The 19,233-nt window shown below is 38.1% G+C and overlaps 1 protein-coding gene across 2 annotated transcripts in view; it reads right to left on the reverse strand.

Annotated features, from left to right (window-relative positions):
* Positions 1 to 7,017: 7,017 nt before the first annotated feature.
* SYNPO2 (synaptopodin 2) overlaps positions 7,018 to 19,233 on the reverse strand; it is a 174,562-nt gene continuing 162,346 nt past the window's right edge. Inside the window, exon 5 of one of the 2 annotated variants that reach the window (XM_050792331.1) lies at positions 7,018 to 11,220. In XM_050792331.1, coding sequence (XP_050648288.1) covers positions 10,687 to 11,220 — 534 coding nt within the window. In that variant the 3' untranslated portion in view covers positions 7,018 to 10,686. The remainder of the gene's footprint in view (positions 11,221 to 19,233) is intronic. The other variant, XM_050792333.1, reaches the window with a different exon arrangement.

Genomic DNA, 19,233 nt, shown 5'->3' on the forward strand with positions numbered 1-19,233 from the left:
AAGGCAGAGTTGAATTCAGACTCGACTCAAGGGTTACTTAAGCCTAAAGTGTTTACAATCCGGCCCTTTACAGAAAAAGTTTACTCTGCCCTATGGGGAAAAAAATCCACCGCTTTCTGATTCTCACTTTATTATTCAAGACTAACACAGAGATGCCTGGAATTTTCCAGCACTGTGCTGTTCCCTCTGTCTGGAATGGCCTGCCTCTAGGTTATTCTCACCTCTACCAGTTACTACTCCTCAGCCTCTAAGACTCTGCTATAAATCCCTCCAGGAATCTGCTGTGAGAATCCTTCCACTCCTCATGCACCAATCTTTCCACATTGAAGTTTGGATTTTTTTCTTTTTTTCTTTTTTCTTGCTGTGTTCTCATAATACTCTGTGCATAATCCCACCGTTGTTCTTGTCTCTTTACATTGTACCCTCCCTAGAACTGTCAGCTCCCTGGGGACAGAGGTCACGTTTTATTCACTAGTGTACTCCTAACATCAAACACTGCATAAGCCAAGTAGGTAAATAATTGGTTATTAACATCAAAGATTCTTTGCTTGGCTAAACGTTAGTCAAGCTGCTGAGTCTTCTGCTAGGTCCATTTGTATACTTCCTTGTAAAATGCAGTTTTAGCAAAGAATCCTGCTAAGTTAGTTTAGTAAGAACTCTTATCCTCCATATCTGGTCATACTTGGTATGAGCAGGTTCTTTATCTTCCATCATCCCCAAGGTGTTTTCTGATCAAGAATCCCATTTAGTTGGTTTAGCCAGCATCCTCTTACTGCTCCCTGGCTATGAATTCCCACTTGCCTATGTTATATTCATGGTTGAACCCATTCTCTCTCCCCACTGCACGTCCCCACTACGATGGTCCCTATACCTTTTGCAATGGTCCTGAAGTCCTTTAATGAATATTATAAAATAATTTTTTCATTAACACTTATGGTGCTGTAACTCAGATAGGATTAGACTTATCATTGGACCCCCAGGCCTCTTACCCAGGACACTGAATGTGTGCCTTTCCTTTGTCTTCACTCTTGACTGACTGATTGAGGAGCCACTGGTGACTCAGACTTCTGAACCACTGTTCCAGACAAACATTCCTTGAAGCTGGCAAGGACAGATGTTGATTCTAAAGGTATAAGTATACTTTCTGGGGCTGGGTTAGAGTCCCCAGGCTTCTTTTGAAAGGTACCTCCTGCACTGGAAGCTCTTCTTCCTGCCTCCTTTTTGGGAGTGGGAATTATTCCCCAATTCCCTGGGCTAGAAATCTCTTCTTCCTGGCTTTCTTTTCCTGAGTGGGGATGATTCCCTGACTATAAGCTGGAAGTCCTTTTCCTGGCTTGTAAGACCTCTCTATTCTGTTTCCTCTGTTCTTTCTATTGGGTCCCATGGGAACTTCTGTGTCACCTGAAATCCCCCTTCTTGAACCTCCGCTGACAATCCACTCTGCCAGCTCTGTTTACTCCTGCCGGTCCCTTTCCCTTCCCACTCCAGCTCCTCAGTCACTGGAACTTTAGGCACCCTACCCTCCACTGGGGACGCTCAAGGGATTCAGAGTTCCCTCAAAAGCAAGTACTTGATGTTGAAAAGAGAATTTGAAAAGGAACTATTTGGAAACTGGGTAAATGAAAAAAATTTAAATCCTTCTCCACAAATATTGGTAAAAAGCTTTAGCCCCTATTGAGTAGGTAAGCTCGACTTGTGCCATTTTTGTCAGAAATACAATTTGGTTAAAAATATAGGGATAAACCAGCGAGTTTGTATTATTTTGTTTTACTGCTCCATGACTAAAACTTTTACATTTTAAAATTAATACATAATAATTGTAAATATTTATGGAGTGCATTAGATATTTTGATACATGCTGAAAATGTGTAATGATCAAACGGAGTAATTGGGACATCTGTCACCCCATTTATTATTTCTTTGTGTTAAGAACATTCTAGATATTCTCTTCTAGCTATTTTGAAGTATGCAATAAATTATTAACACCTGTATTCACCCTTCTATGGTATTGAACACTAGAATTTATTCCTTCTATCTAACTGTATTTTTGTACTCATTAACCATATGCTTTGTACACTTCTTCCCCTTTTCCTTTCCAACTTCTGGCAATCACCATTTTATTCTCTGCCTCCAAGAGATCAACTTTTTTATAGCTCCTACATATAAGTGAGAACATGCAATATTTTTATTTCTGTGCCTAGCTTATTTCATTTAACATAATGTCTTCTAGGCTCATCCATGTTGCTACAAATGAAAGGATTATTTTTAACAGCTGAATAATAGTACTCCATTGTGTATATATACTACATTGTCTTTATTTAGTCATCCTTTGATGAAAACTTAGGTTGATGTCATTTCTTGGCTACTGTAAATAATGCTGCAATGAACATGGGAGTACAGTTATCTCTTCTATATACTGATTTCCTTTCTTTTGGCTATAGACCCAGCAGTGGGATTGTCTGGATCATATGGTAGTTTCAGTTTTCATTTTATGAGGAAACTCCATACTGTTTTTTTGTAATGGCTGTACTAATTTATGTTCCTGCCAATAGTGTATAAGTGTTCCCTTTTCTCTGTAGTCTCATCAGCATCGGTCATTTATTCTATGACTAAATTTTTTAAAAATAAAATGCCATAAGATCTGGTTGCATCTGTCTGTATGTTTATGTATAGTGTACATGTATATATCCAGGTTGGTATGATAGATATACATGATATTTTTCTACATCCAATGACATGACAAAACTAAAATGCCCAGATTGGCTTAGGAGTAAATGAGCACTCAAACAAATTAAGTATTCATAAAACTCTCAGAAAAATAGAAACTTACCCAAATGGTTTTTTGAATTCATACAAATTGCTTAATTGCCTAAGTGAAAAAAAATTAAAGGAGTTGCAAAAGAATTGTGAAAATCTTATCTTGTTTAGGTAAACCTGACTGAGATTGGACAGATTTGTTATAAAGTTTCATTAAAAATTAGTTTTAGTAGTACATTGATGCAAAAGTAGAATTCGGTATTCTCTGTTAAAAAGTCGAGGGCAGAAACAGAAATAATTAATGTTATTATATCTGCTGACCACTCATGCTGATGAAATTTCATGTTTCCCTTTGTCAGAGAAATTAAAAACCATCATGAGGTTTACCTGGTGAACTTTAATTATACTGACAAAAACTCCAATTTTCTTGGATTAAAATAAAATCTTGCCATTGATAACTTCAAATGATGATAACTTGGAGAAAATGTTAAATTGGGGTAATTTATGACTGAAGGGAAATTTTTTTACAGTGAATGTAATACATGTTTTATTGAAATATTTGTGAAATAAATATCAATCTCTTCATGTTAGTAAAAACATCTGTTGTATACTTATGGCTAAAATTCACTCTTCCTCAGAACTCCTCACTGCACTCCACACCTTTTTTAAATTCTGGAATGACTATTTTAAAATTTTTTAAAGTTTTTTAATGATGTATGATAGATGCACATAGTTTTGGGGTACATGTGATAATTTAATACATTCAAATAATTTGTAAAGATTAAATCAGTGTATTTTGCATATTCATCACCTTAAATATTTGTTATTTCTTTTTGCTAGAAACATTCAAATTATTCTCTCTAGCTATTTTGAAATTTACAATAGGTTATTGTAAATATAGCCACCCTGTTGATCTACCTAACACGACATCTTATTTCTTTTATCTAACTGTATATTTGTATTAGTTATTTTTAAATGTGTTTTGTTTTAAGAATAGTTTTTAAATTGTTCCATTGCTTTGGTTTGGAAGTTTGTCTCCTCCAAAATTCATGTGAAACTTAATCCCCAATGTAACAATATTAAGAGGTGGAGCCTTTAGGAAGTGATTAGGTCATGAGGGTTCACCCTCATTGATGGGATTAGTGTCTTATAAGAAGGCTTGAGGAAGGGAGTTCAACTCTTCCATTCCTTCTGCCATGTGTGGATGCAGCTAGAGGTGCCATATTGGAAATAGAGTGCAGCTCTTATGAGATACCAAGTTTCCTAGTGCCTTGATCTTGGACTCCAACTCCAGAACTCAGAAAACATATTTCTGTTCTTCATAGATAATTCAGTCTCAGGTATTTTGTTATAGCAGGGGGAACAGACTAAGACAATTCTATAGCAGGGTAATGATAAAATACAAACATGTTACAAATTCATATAAGACTTATTTTTGAGAAAAAAGTATTTATTCATATTGTAAAAAGTGAAAGCTAAACGTATTGTTTGTTTGCAACCTCCTCGGGCAAAGTATCTATAAAATCTGTTCATATCTCTGTTTTTTTCCTACATGATAACATTTTAGAACTTGAACCATTAATTTTTATTCATTTCTCAGTCTTCCTTTGTATGCAAAATGAGAACTTCAGACACATTGCTTATTCAAACATATTGTAGAAGAACCAGTTGAGTTTCATTCAAAATATGAAAATTTTAAACATCGCAACCAGAGAACACTGCCCGACATAAAAGTTTTGCCCCTCTTTTTTGTGATTTTCTGTATCAAGTTCATGCTGAACATGGGATTTAGCTTAGCTGGGCATTGAGTTTTGGTGGTTTTATTACAAAATCAGGATTCTTTTTCCTTTCATCAGCCTTTTATTAAACATCAACTTCAATAAATCACAGGCATTTTGTATTGCTACTAATCATAACCATCGTTACTGTAGATAAAACCAGAGAGAGAGAACATTTGAATTCAAGGATAAAGAGGCATCTAATTGCCATAAGGATCCAAATAATAAAAAGTTAAGGAAAAAATATACCCCCTTAATTTATTTTTAAACTAGTATTCTTCTCTGTCCTATGTACTGGTCTGGCAGAAAGCTGTGGTATGAATGACATGCAAATTAACAAGAAAAACTACCAAGCCAACCTCTTAAAATGAGGCTAGTCCTGACAGGTGAAGGATCAGCTCTGGGTGCTGCAAAGCTTCTGCAGAATCCTGTGATTTGGTTTTCTACATTGTTTCAACAATGATTGCTTCATCCAAGTTGGGGGCAGGGGCAGTATCAAGGATGGCCCTTTACTTTCTGACACATGCACTCTGCGTTGAAGAACTATCCCTGAAGAATACACTTATAGCTCAACTATCCAAATCAATAATTTTTTCTAGAAAACGTGATGCTGAGAAAAGGCTAAGCAGGAAATCCTATCTCTACCTCTGTATGTTCATAATACTATAGATAAGCCTCTTCAGGGGGAGTTTAACCTAAAATAAGATTGTGCCTTTCCCTACATATGACCTATTATGCTTTGTTTGGTAATTTAGAGCAAACCTCATACTTATTCAAACGATCATGACGAGACAATCCTGCCTTATTTCATAAAGCCTTTTCAGACCCTCAGTAAGACAAATAAATTGTGAAATTTTGAGGAGTCAGTGAAGCTTTTTCCTCTTGCAGAGTGGCGGGAGTAAAGTTTATGAAGAAGGTGGACAGAAAAGTCAAGAAAAAAAGTACAATATAGCAAATCTTTACTACAACTTTAGAAAGAGAAAAAATGTATCAGAGCAAGATACATTGGAGGCATTTCCTCTTTTATTGCCCTTCATAAAATTACTTGATTTTTATTGGGGGAGGGAGGAAATGGCCAGATGCTTTCTAAAAATATAAACTGTCATGTTTTATAGGGCCATAAAAAATGAAATGCCCCTTCATGGTAAGTCCTGTTCTGTTAAATTTGAGAAGTCACAGATCTTGTGATTTTCCAAAATTGTGGAGAAGGAGCATTTTGTGCTAAATGCCTCTGTTATTATGTGGACTTAGGAAACACTGACTAATCTTGAGGTATTTCTGTTGCTGTCTTCCTGGGAGACAAGCCAGGGAATTGAACTCTCCTTGCCTCAGGCTGCCTATTGGCTCTGTGTGAAGATGACATCACCTACCTCTCAGTATGTTTTGAAGTTTATTGTTTAGTAAGCACTAGGATTCCTTATAAAAAACAGGCTGTTTATATAGCATTAGCATCTTAAGATAGTGTAGTACTCTTAAGTCATTTAAATCTTTAAAACACTCTTCATTTTTTTTTTTTTTTTCAGTAGAGTCTCACTCTACTGCAGGCTAGAGGACAGTGGTGCAATCTCAGTTCACTGCAACCTCCACCTCCTGGGTTCAAGTGATTCTTGTGCCCCAGTCTCCTGAATAGCTGGGATTACAGGTACACACCACTATGCCTGGCTAATTTTTATATTTTTAATAGAGAGGGGATTTCACTATGTTGGCCAGGCTGGTCTTGAATTCCTGACCTCAAGTGATCCACCCACCTTGGCCTCCCAAAGTGCTGGAATTACAGGTGTGAGCCACGCCCCCAGCCTCATTGTTAAAGTTTTCAAGTACTAGTCTTTAAAAAATATTTTTCATCAGAATGTTATTTTATTTAGAAATTACCAGGAAAAAAAGTGTTTGAAAGGTGTGCTACATGATACCAATTGACCAGGGAGTTCACATTTCAGCTGATAGTTTTAATATTGTGTAGAAAGAGCCAAAGCCATTTTTTAAAAAGTTTTACTTAAGTATGCCTTATTGTAATGAGGGCTTCAGTTTAACAAAGGTCAGTCTTGGGCCAGTCAAAAGAGGACAAATAATTGGAAGAACTGGATAGACAAACAAGGCAGATTAGGCACAGAGCCCAGAGTGGTTGTAGACATTCAATCAATATGTTGGCAAGTCATATTACCATTGGCTATGCTTGTGCTTAAAACTGATTTTCAATATACTACAAAGGAAAGAATTAGTTAAAAATAGTATTAAAATACCGTTGGATCCTAAACTTCTTAACTTACATGTGAAATTAATTGCATTTTCAGGAATTTTTTCAAAAGTTTTTAAATGTTACAGTTAAAATGTTGCCCCACTTGGCATGAAATTATTTTGATGTGTATAGAAGCTATCACAGAAAATAAAATGGAAAAATATGTAGTAGGTAAGAGTAAATCTTTGTGGTAAAGAGTAATTCAGAACAATTTTTTCTAAGAAAAAAATGAAAAGGCTCCTAAACTTGATTTTTCAAGTTACATTTATTACTACTGTAATTTCAATTTTCAGTATGGATCTTTCAAATACAGTCTTTTGTGATAAACAGAAGTGGAAATGTCAATCTATTTAACAGGAGAACACAATTTTTTAAAATAGAAAAGTGTGGACCATGTAGATGTTAGTACTTTGAATAGAAATCAAATGTGAAAATCTACTTTCTCTTAAAAAAATATTTCTGCAATTTATCTCTAATTGTAATAACTGCTCCTCTTTGATATAACTTTTAATCCAAAATTTCAAGTCACTAATGCATGTATATACTTAAGCCCTAATAGGTTGGCTCTTTCCAATGTATATAATAGTGCCAAAATAGAAAAGAGACATATTCAGAGATAAATGAACAAGAATCCATGCATTTAAGAAACTCAAAATACAAAACAACTTTTAAATCATCTTAATGTATACTTCAAACACATGCACTGGTATGACATTTAAACTTAAGAAGGAGAAAAAATACCAAATTAGTGTCTCTATGACTGGCATACTCGCCTTTTAGGGAAGGCTTTTTAATCCACAGTATAACTCAAACTCTTTCTACCTATCTGATTGCTACTAACAAACAAATGTTTTATAACAAATGTGGTATGTATTTTCAAAGCAACAGCTCTTCTCTACACATGCTATTATTTAGAAGATAGGACTAACTCACTTTACTTTTGTGAGAACAATAGTCATCTACATCTTCTCACCCATAGGAATCAAACTTCACTGTGGCAGGTGTCCTGTCTCAACCATGAGCTTCAATGTGAGCAATCTAATTTTATTCATTTTTAAGTATACTGGAGAAGAATATCCACAGTACACTTTAGGATGATTTAACAATGGCACTTTGACTTTTCAGGTTCGTATCTGTAAAGTATGACTTTTCAAACCACTGATTTCTGCTACAAATATAGAATGTTTTTCTCCTTGTGAGTGAGAAATGTGCAACTTTCCCACCGTGTACTTTTTCTTAATGTCTAAAATAAATTCAGATAGCTTAATACAGATAATATTGATCTAGTACATGCAATGAGAGAGAAGTCTGTTTTATACTAATATGTAAGTTTAAAACATCTCTCTATTTTGAGTCTGTTGAAAATTTTAGTGAATAATATCTATGTCAACTGATGTAAATAACTCCTAGCACTTATAAAAGAAAGCAATGAAGTAGAACACAACCCTGGCAAGCAAAGTATTTTCTGCTGAGTCTCTCCTATCTTAAAACATTCAAATCTAAAATGATTAAACCACTATAGTAAATTTTGAACCAAGTAAGGCTTTTATGTGGGGGATTTCTGAGAATTTGCTAAGTAATCTGTACATCAGGCATTATTTTTTAGGATTCTATAAAAACTCTTGGGAGTCAGTAATTACATCTTACACCTTGATAATTTAACATAATTTAACAATATAACCTTGAAAAGTATTTATCATTTCTTTTCTCCATCACTGAACAATTTTATGTCTGGTTCTATCATCACTAATAGAACTTACTGTGATTTCTTCACTTCTTTTTTTTTAACCTTCAAGATAAGGCCTCGGTCATTTGCACCCTGGCATTATTTTTAATTTTTATTCTGTGAAATATTATAAGAGACCATCATAGTGATACATTCAAGAGCTAAAAAGTAACACAAAGCAAAATTATCACCTTTAAAAAGCTAAGGAAATTCTGAATCCTCAAGATGGTTTTTTACTTAAAAATATTCTGGATATTTGCTTAAGATGTCAAATACTTTGGGTTTTTTTTTTTTTTAATTTATTTAACACTTCGTGGGCATGGCAATAAGGAGCAGGTGTTTGATCTGATTATTTGATGGGCATGCTAACAAGGCAAGTGTCATGGGATTGATGAAGCAGCTGCTTAACTTCCTCTGAACATCCTAATGACAACTTTCTAAAGAAGCACCACTTGTTACATCAGCTTCTGTGGCATGTTTTCTATAACTGAATAAATGATCATGACCTACAATTGCATAATAACAGACATATTTATGTACCACTTCCTTAAATCCATTAATCGTTTTAAATCTTCACATCTACCCTCACTCCATGTAACACGTAACACAAAGCCTGCCGCCTAACAAATCCTTTTAGGACATTTAATGATACATGTAGTGAAACTAATTACCTAATCCACTTCTAAACATAATCTGATATTTATATAATGAGCAATAAAAATAAACAATGCATCAGAGGGCATTCTATAAATGAGAGAATCTCAGAATATCAGAGTTGTTAAAGATCTAAAAGATTAGATAATCCAATCTTCTCATTTGACAAATGGGGACACCTGAACCCAGAGTCTATTCCTCACACAGGCATATATCTAAATCTTTCTATTCTCCACACATCACAACATTCCTCAAAAGCCCTTCTAAAATGTATAATAATCTTATTGTTATGTGTTTATTTCTTTCTGAGAACTCCCACATTTTAATTCTTTTTTTAAAATTGAAAAATTTATTAGATTTTTTAAAGAATGTTGCAGAAAGGCCAGGTGTGGTGGCTCACGCCTTTAAACCCAGAACTTTGGGAGGCTGAAGTGGGCAGATCACGAGGCCAGGAATTTGAGACCAGTCTGACTAACATGGTGAAACTTCATCTCTGCTAAAAATACAAAAATTAGCCGGGTGTCGTGGTGCGTGCCTGTAATCCCAGCTACTCAGGAGGCTGAGGCAGGAGAATTGCTTGAACCCAGGAGGCACAGGTGGCAGTGAGCCAAGATCGTACCATTGCACTCCAGCCTGGGCAGGACAGAGCAAGACTCCATCTAAAAAAAAAAAAAAAAAAAAAAAAAAAAAAAGTTGCAGAGAAATACTTAACACCAAGGAAAATATTTTTATAAAACAATTGCTCACTGGTGTCAGTCACGGTGGCTCACGCCTGTAATCCCAGCACTTTGGGAGGCTGAGGCAGGTGGATCACAAGGTCAGGAGTTCAAGACCAGCCTGGCCAAGATGGTGAAACTCCGTCTCTACTAAAAATACAAAAATTATCGGGGCATGGTGGTGGGCGCCTGTAGGCCCAGCTACTCGGGAGGCTGAGGCAGGAGAATGGCATGAACCCGGGAGGCAGAGCTTGCAGTGAGCTGAGATCGCGCAACTGCACTCCAGCCTGGATGACAGAGCAACACTATCTCAAAAAAATTAAAAAATTAAAAAATTAAATAATAAATAAATAATTGCTCACTGGCATGCCCCTATGAGAAATTTCTGCAATGTTATATTCCTTGCTGTTATAGGTAGTGATAATTAGCAGACCATATTCCATTAATTTCTTCCTGGACTAAGGTGCAATGAAGAAATAGTTAGTTTTACTTTAATTGAGTAGAGTTTAGTTGCATAGAATACCTACAAATGGAATCAAAATTATGAATTACATATAAGTGCTGGTACATCAATGCAGATAGTGAAATTTTCTTCAAAGGAATTCTCTATGCATCAGCCGACAAGGAAGTATTCACATTTACTTGTGTGTGTGTGTGTGTGTGTGTATACACACACATAGAAACACAAACTTAGATAAATGACTTATGAGAACAAGCCAAGACCAAAAGTGAAATTAAATCTATTAGAAAAGTTTAAAACCCTACAAAGGAGCATTTTTAAAAAAACCACAGTTGGCACATGATCCATTCGTCTAACTTTCAGGTTTGGCGTCTCCATCCCCTTGGATGTGGGTTGTAGTTGTAATCAGCTACTGGAAGACAGTAATCAGACCTGGTTTCCATGGACATGATTGTGGAATCATTTCTTGAAGCCTGCCTATAATATGCATATGGCAACTGTGAACCATATTGGGAGTTGGTGGACATATTATTATTGGCTGTGACATTATACTCTTGCCTTCCACATGAGCCCATATAGGCCTTCTGGCTTTGAGGAATATAGGACAATCTTTCATTCCAATCCTCTGGAGGCCCTGGAAGCACCTTCCTCCGAGCTGCTGAGATCACATTTGCCACAATGGATTCCTGGATGTTTCTGGGCCTGAAAGCATCATCCACTAGACCGAGAGGAGATTTTGCTGCTGCTTCCCAAGGAGTTGGTCTCTTGTTTGCTTTCTCTAGTCCATCAGTTGGTTTGCTAGAGTAACTATAAGTAGGCTGGTATACCCAAGGAGATGCAGAAATGGTGGGTGGGACTGATCTTCCGGGAAGAGAAAGGGAGCGCCCACTCTCCTAAAAACAATGAAAATATTAATATATCTAATTCATTTTGGTTTGTGCTGATTGTTACTCCAAAGTATTCCTAGCATCATTACCAAGCACTGCAAAAAAATAAAAATAAAAATAATAATAATAATAATAATTAACCCCCTAGAATGCTTAGTCTTAAAGCCAGGACAGGCTGCCTGTCCTGCCTGTCCCCACCTTTGCAAAAGTGGGCCAAGGGCAAATGGTGGGCTGCCACTTGACCCCACCTTTTGCACTTGGCCCTCCTAGTTGCTCCCCATCTGTGAACGCATAGCCCCAATTGCTGTCATCTTTCTTAGGCATAGTCACTAGGGGCAGGGCAGGGGCTTTGTCATCACTAGGAAACACCTTTCCTTCTCTCTGCCCTGTACATAGGCATACGTGCACTCGCATCCCAACCTCATTCCTATCCTGCTTTCCTAGTACAAAATAAACAAAACTTATTGATAACCTCAGAAACAAGCTGTAAATTACCGAGTTTTTTACTCTTCCCAAGTGACTTTTAATCCGTTATCTAATTTTGGTCTAGTGAATGAATGTAGCAAAAACAAACAAGAGCTCTGTAGATGTAGTTAACATTACTGGTATTAAATGGCTGGCCCTTTTCCTCTCAAAATCTATTTATATGGTGAAGATCACATGGATTTTTATTTCCTAAGTGGAGTGTATTGCCTTTGTCTCTGAGGGAATTACTCCTGCCTCTTGTTTAATTTGCATTTTGCTTCCGTTCATGTGTATTACATTCCTAGTTCTTGGAGAGTTTGTATCCCTGCAACATTCCTCTGTGTATACTAAATATTCTGCTTGACTAACAACACAAAGATATTATTGATTATTATTATTATTATTTAGAGTGGGGATTTCACTCTGTTGCCCAGGCTGGAGTGTAGGGCATGATCATGGCTCACTGCAGTCTGAAACTCCTGGGCTCAAGAAATCCTCCTGCCTCAGCCTCCCAAGTAATTGGGACTACAGGTGCTCACCACTATGCCTGGCTAAATTTTTAAAAATCTTTTTTAGAGACAGGATCTCCCTGTTGCCCAGGCTGGTGGTATTAGACTCCTGGCCTCAAGCCATCCTCCTACCTCAGCCTCCCAAGTTGTTGGGCTTACAGACGTGAGCCCCGGTGCCCGGCTACAGCAATATAATTTAATGAAAGCTCTTGTGTTCTCATTCTCTCCTTTTATGCCTCTGCATTTCTAGGAATGCCGATGGCTGGCTATCTACATTACATCTTCACACATTCCAATATGCGTGAGACTACCTGAGATAAGCTCTTGGCAAAACCGCAGAAAGGGTATACCTAGGAGACAGGAGTATCAACTTTGAAAGGATCAAAACATCCTGTTTCCTAACAAAAAACATTACTATGCTTAAAAATTGCTCTCATTTTATAAACAGTTTCAACAGCTTTTCTGTTAATCAAGTTCTTAACTTTAAAGTGAATATCAATACCTGGATTTAGGCAAAATATCTCAGATTCAAATGTTTTGTTTTTGTTTTTTTTATTAGGCACACAAAGAAGGCAGATGGTTCATTCTTGGTTTCTATCTGAAGAATAAGGGGGTCAATATAATGAATCTTGATTCTCTCTTTTTAATCACTTAAATTTTACTTACAACGGTGGAATCTTAGCAAAAACTTGCTTTCACTAATCCTGTCTTAATTCAGAACCACTCATAATTCTCTTTACTATACATTTGGGTGAGGTGTGGGGAATCCTGACTTTTAGTCACCTTCAAGGTCTTAGTTTCTATTTCACATTATGTATGTGTTCATTTCATAAACTCATTTAATATAAATTAACATATTGCACACCTAATATTTCCAGGTACTCTTTTATAAGCTGAAGACTTAAAGATGATAAAGTCCTTGCTCTCAATAAGCACACAATCCAGTACTAGTTTTAGCCCCACAGTAGCTGAATTAAATCATTTATAGAAGACCAGTTTGGGCCAGTGCAGTGGCTCATGCCTGTAATCCCAACACTTGGGGAGGCTAAGGTAGATGGATCACTTGAGATCAGGAGTTTAAGACCAGCCTAGCCAACATGGTGAAACCCCATCTCTACTAAAAATACAAAAGAATTCTCCAAGGTGTGATGACATAGGTCTGTAATCCCAGCTACTGGGGAGACTGAGGCACAAGAATCACTTGAACCCAGGAGGCAGAAGTTGCAGTGAGCCGAGATCAAGTCACTGCACTCCAGCCTGGGTGACAGAGCAAGATTCTGTCTCAAAATAAATAAAAAAAAATAAATAAATAAACAAACAAATAAATAAATAAAAGATTAAAGAAGATAGAGAAGAGACTCTTTAACTATCTTGACAGGAAAAAATAGGAAGTTTTCTAAACTGTGAGAAGTGGTAAGTCTCACTGTGATGAAGGGAAATGTAGCTCTCTCCTGTGGTGTGTGTCTATATCTCATTTTTGTCCTTTCTGTGGAAGAGTTAGAACAATACTGGTCTACAGCGTCCCTGGGAGAGTTTTCAGAGTCCCATGATTTTGCTTTGTGTGGTCTTTGATTATGGTAGAGGCAGGCAGCAGAGAAATTCTAGGAAGACAGAGGTGGGTCCCTAGTGAAACCCCACCTTCAAGCCAAAATAGTCTGAAACTCACAGCCCAAAGTGAGAACTTCTATTCCTGTTTGCCCATTCTCTCCTGATTGGTTTTTTGTGAATAGTGTCTTTTTTTTTTTTTTTTTTTTTTTTTTTTTTTGAGATGGAGTCTCGCTCTGTCCCCCAGATTGGAGTGCAGTGGCGTGATCTCGGCTCACTGCAAGCTCCACCTCCTGGGCTCACGCCATTCTCCTGCCTCAGCCTCCCAAGTAGCTGGGACTACAGGTGCCCGCCACCACGCCTGGCTATTTTTTTTATTTTTAGTAGAGACAGGGTTTCACCATTGAGCCAGGATGGTCTCGATCTCCTGACCTTGTTGATCCACCCACCTCACCCTCCCAGTGTGCTGGGATTACAGGCATGAGCCACCATGCCCAGCTGAATAGTGGCTTTTTACCAGTCGAATGTTTTCCAAAACTACCTATGGCCCACTCCACCCACATCCTGTGCCTATAAAGGCCCCAGACTCAGTCACTAGAAGGGAGAGATGGCTGAACTTTGAGGGAGATGGCCAGACTACAGAAGAGATGACCTGACTTCAGGGGAAGACAACCTGCCCATCCCCTTCCCTCTCCAGCTCCTCTCTCCACTGAGAGCCATTTTCATAACTCAATAAAATTCTCTGCCCTTCAATTGTCTGTGTGACCTCATTCTTCTTGGACGCTGGCCAAGAGCTTGGAACTCACCGAGTGCAGATACCCAGAAAGGCCATCACACCAGCCCTTTGCCCTCATTGATGAAGGGCAGCCACCCCACACAATGAGGCAAGAGCCCAGCTGAGCTGCTAACCACCGTCTGTGGACAGCAGAACTAAGAGAGCACTGTAACGCTCCCTCTGTGGCTTTGAGGTTGCAGGCACCCCAACCTGGGCACCACCATGGGCCCCAAATGAAGTTTGCTCCTGTCAGTGCCCAGAGTGGCCAGCCAGATCCCACACTCGCTCACTCATGTGCTCCTCCCTCAAGGGGTTGAGCGCAGTGGGCTGAGTAAACAGGGCACCCCTGTTGCAAGTCTGGCAAAGAGGTTAAAAAAAATCCTGCATCAATTAGATGTACACCTTGAGGGACTGCTTTAGTCAGTTATTTAGGTATTTTAAAAGATAGAAGGCTGAGAGGATGGCAATAGATAAAGGGAGCTAAGACTTTACAGAAATCTCAGTGAGGCCCCTGAACATATATACAGGTGTTTAATTCACTGACTAATAACTGGAAAAAGAAATAATTATCAATATACTTGGGAGTATTAAGTACTATGTGAAAGCATACATGGCAGTGATAAGACATCCAAAACATTGTATGAAAGAGAGGAATTATTTTTTGGTGTTTCTCTCATGCACTGAGTTTGAAAATATCCAGGAGAATTGAAATTTGACAGAATTTAGAAAGTTCAAAATATCGTTCAGTGATATCCTATTAACAAAGAGATGAATGTGCAGGGAGAAAACTAAAATATTGAAATATGGGATGGAAAGAGTAAGCCAAGGCTTTCTGAAAGGAAATTAAAACCTAGGATTGAAGCTGAAAGCAAAAATCTCACGCCAAACATGCATATGACAAATGTAAGAGCAGGGTCGGTTGTGAGGAAAGAGGAGTGATCAGCTCAATAAGCAAAATGACCATTGCTCTTCTGCATTTCCCCAGACTGACGAACATGCCTCCACATTCTTTCATGTGCTAGTAATAGAGAATAAAATGATAGACCATTTTAGGTTAGAGATCCAACTGGGATATAAATAAATCATTCCATAGGTACAATGTAGTTTCCGTTTGTGCCCAAAATATTGCAAGCCTCTAGCATCCACCTACACCCATACTTCTAATTTTAATGTATTTCCCCAAAGCAATTTTCACAGTGTTTTTTTGGTGCTGTTTGCCTCTGTCCATCACAGTTCCAAGGCTCAGGCTGTTCTCTGCTTGGCTTGCTGAATGAAGCCATGTGATACACCCTGAGCCAGAAATGACCAAAGGAACCTAAAAGTAGCAGAGGTGTTTCTTTTGTTTTGGAATTTGAATGTCTGAAGCTGGAATCCTAGCATAGCATGGATTAGGTCCTGGGTTGTCCTTTCAAGCATGGGTTGTACCATTATCAAGGGAATTTAATTATTTTTTGTATGAGAGCACTTAACTGTAACCAAGATGTTAAATTAGCTTTACCCATGATGTGTCATCAAATGCTGCTTTCTTTTTGTCTACCACTACCTTTTAAACTTTATTAATAAAAAAAGTTTTCTGCTGCCACTGGAAGAAAACTTAGCAGATCCTGGGGCATTTTGCTTACTTTTGGGAATAGTTTAATGGTTGCCTTAAGTTACTCAAACCAGTTTTATTTTGAAATAGAAGATTCCATCTCCTGAAATAACAAACTCCAATTTCAACTTTATTAAAGTTAAATCTCCTCCCCTTCCCCAGCTGGGGCCCACTTCAGAAAGCCTGCCTTCCTTCAGGGGAGGAGTTTGATTGACTTCTTCACTCTACTTCCGCTTCTTCTCTCAGGTCGCTAACTCTGCCTTCTGGTCCCCTGAGATTGGAGGAAAAAAAGAGTAGAGAGAAAAGAGCAGAAGGAAATTTTTACTTGATTTGGCAACATGATATTCTGGCCTCTTACTCTTATGGGAGATTGAAAGATTCCCATCACTGGGGACATCTTACCTCCAGTCCTTGATTCATGCTAATTCTTCTCTCTTCTAGGGGGTGACTTTGCACTCATCCTGTGTGCTCCCTTAGGCAGCTGTCTACCTACAGTGCGTAGCTACTCACATCATTTGCCTGTGGGGATGCAGAAGAAAATTTCCTGCTTCTTTGCCAGAACAGTTTCTCGGCCTGTCCCTTGCCCTCCAAATTTCCTGAGTGGCACTCAGACCCCACTCTGACCTCCTACCCATCCTCATGCAAGTATCTCCCATGAAGTTCTCTAGGAAGACACTTTGAAACTCTTCTCGCACACAGCTTGAGGTAAAAAGGTGAAACCCCCTCCACGCCACCTACTCCAAACACACACATCTTCAGCACTCTGGAATTCCTTCTCACAGAATCCTCTCTCCTTGCCATAATCAAACCCCTTTTAATCACTCGGACCTGGCTGAAGGGTTCAAGAATTGTGGAAGTCATTTGCTACTATTTTCTTCGTAAAGTCTGTATTTGAATCTGGAATGTCACTTCGGTGGGCAGCATCTCTTCTATCTGGGGGGCCTTGGGTAAAACTTCAATATCTTGTCATCTCATTTTCAATACAGTACAAAGCTCCCTCTCTCTTATTTTTCTTTTTAAAGTAAAATGTAAGCTAAAATTGGAAATATTTTTTCTACAAATCAGTTCCAAGAAATTTCTCTAATAACTTCAAATAAAGTTGAAACCTTATACCTCACTGAGGCCTTTCTCTAGAGAAGAGGGGTACTTGTTTCCAGAGCATCTTGGTCAATCCTTAGGCTCTAGATTTTGAGAACTTCTTTATTACATTGAATAAAACATTGCTTCCCATGGCTTTACCCCAGTGATTCTGCTAACATGGATTACATCTGCTTCTACTTCTATGCAGCCATTCCTTCATACATTCCCAGTTTCTTCCACCTTTCCCGAGTATCTTCACTATCCTGTTGCTATCTGTTATTTTTCAAACTAAGGAGAAATAATATCTATGTCATTCATTCCCTCAAGTTCTCCACATCCTTCTTCCTCCAGTTTGTTGGGCAAGGCTAATGCAGGTATAATACCTTGATCTTCTTATGTAGATGTGTGTACATAAACACAAGGCCATGTGCTGAGTGAAGACATCATTCAAAATGACTGAGGGACCGTGTCATCTGGCAGATGGTATAGTTAATACTGCATGTGGAACATTCAATCTGTGTGCATTTAGAGCATTCTGTTCTTTAATTGTTCAACCCATGAGAGCACACACCAATCTTTAGCTGGCCCAATATAATGCATGCAAGGCTCCCACTGAACTCATGAGTCACCGGGTGTTATAAGTCCCACAAAAGGGCTTAACGCTAAGGAGGCATTTTTCTACCTCTGTCTTTAAAAATAGCCAACATTAATAGACTGCTTACTGTGTGCCAGGCAGTGGGGGCTAATTGCTTTATGTGGAGTGTTTCATGTAATTGTCACAACCCCATGAAGTAGAGACACTATTATTATCCCTATTTTTCCAGAGGACATGAGACTTGAAGAAGGTAGTAATTTCCCCAAGGGCAAAAGCTAGTAAGAGTTGGAGTGGAAAATTGAACCCAGGCAGGCAGTATCATACCAGAGTTCCTAAATCTAACTGGACTATACTTGCAACGATATTGTTTTGAGAGAATATCTTTTTTTTTTTTTTTTTTTTTTTTTGAGACAGAGTCTTGCTCTTGTTGCCCAGGCTGGAGTTCAGCGGGGCAATCTTGGCTCACTGCAATCTCTGCCTCCCGGGTTCAAGCGATTCTCCTGCCTCAGCCTCCTGAGTAGCTGGGATTACAGGTGCCCGCCACTACGCCGGGCTAATTTTTGTACTTTTAGTAGAGATAGGATTTTGCCATGTTAGCCAGGCTGGCCTCAAACTCCTGACCTCAGGTGATCTGCCCGCCTCGACCTCCCAAAGTGCTGGGATTACAGGTATGAGTCACTGTGCCCAGTCTGAGAATATCTTTTTTTTAAAAAAAGATTCAAAACCATGCAAACTAAATGGAGTGAGATCTTAGAAATTTTGGAAAAGGTCATTTAAATTTTGATTAAATTTGGATTAATGACTACTGGCGTCTTGGCATTTGTCACAAGAACAGGCAGGTAACCAGGCCGTAGGGAATACAGAGCATCGCATTTAAATGCATTTCTGCTGCATGAAGGTGAGAGAGCTGGGGCTCTGCATGCAGGAGAAAAGCTCAGAAGATCTGAGGGCCTTTCTTAGCTTAACATAAACCATCTTCTCATGTCAATCAAATGTTGATTTATCCACACAGCTTGTTAATAAAACAGCTTAGTTAGAGTCCTTGTTAAACTGTATAGTAACCAATTTAACTGGCAGGGAACACTTGACATGTAAAAAGAAAGTGTGATCTGAGGTTTACTTAGCACAAAGAAGTGAATTTTAAAGCAATGTAAACAGTCCTAGAAGCCAAAGAAGATAAATGTGATGTATGTTTCAAAGTTTAAACTATTTTATACCATAAACCTTGAAAGCGATAAAATTCTCTTGGCTGAAACCCTGCTTACACATGCACTGTAGAGAAAGGGGCTTCAACTGATATGATTTCAATTCCTTTGACTCTCTTCTCTCTTAAACACATGATCAGTAAATATTCATCACAAACATATACTTTATCATACACAGATTCTGGGAGGTCCAAGAAAAGCAAAGAGGAATAAAAGGTATTTCTTTTGCCTTTTTTATCATTGATTAGAATTTC

This window comes from Macaca thibetana, chromosome 5 (genome assembly GCF_024542745.1).
Source record: "Macaca thibetana thibetana isolate TM-01 chromosome 5, ASM2454274v1, whole genome shotgun sequence".
Lineage (NCBI taxonomy): Eukaryota > Metazoa > Chordata > Mammalia > Primates > Cercopithecidae > Macaca > Macaca thibetana.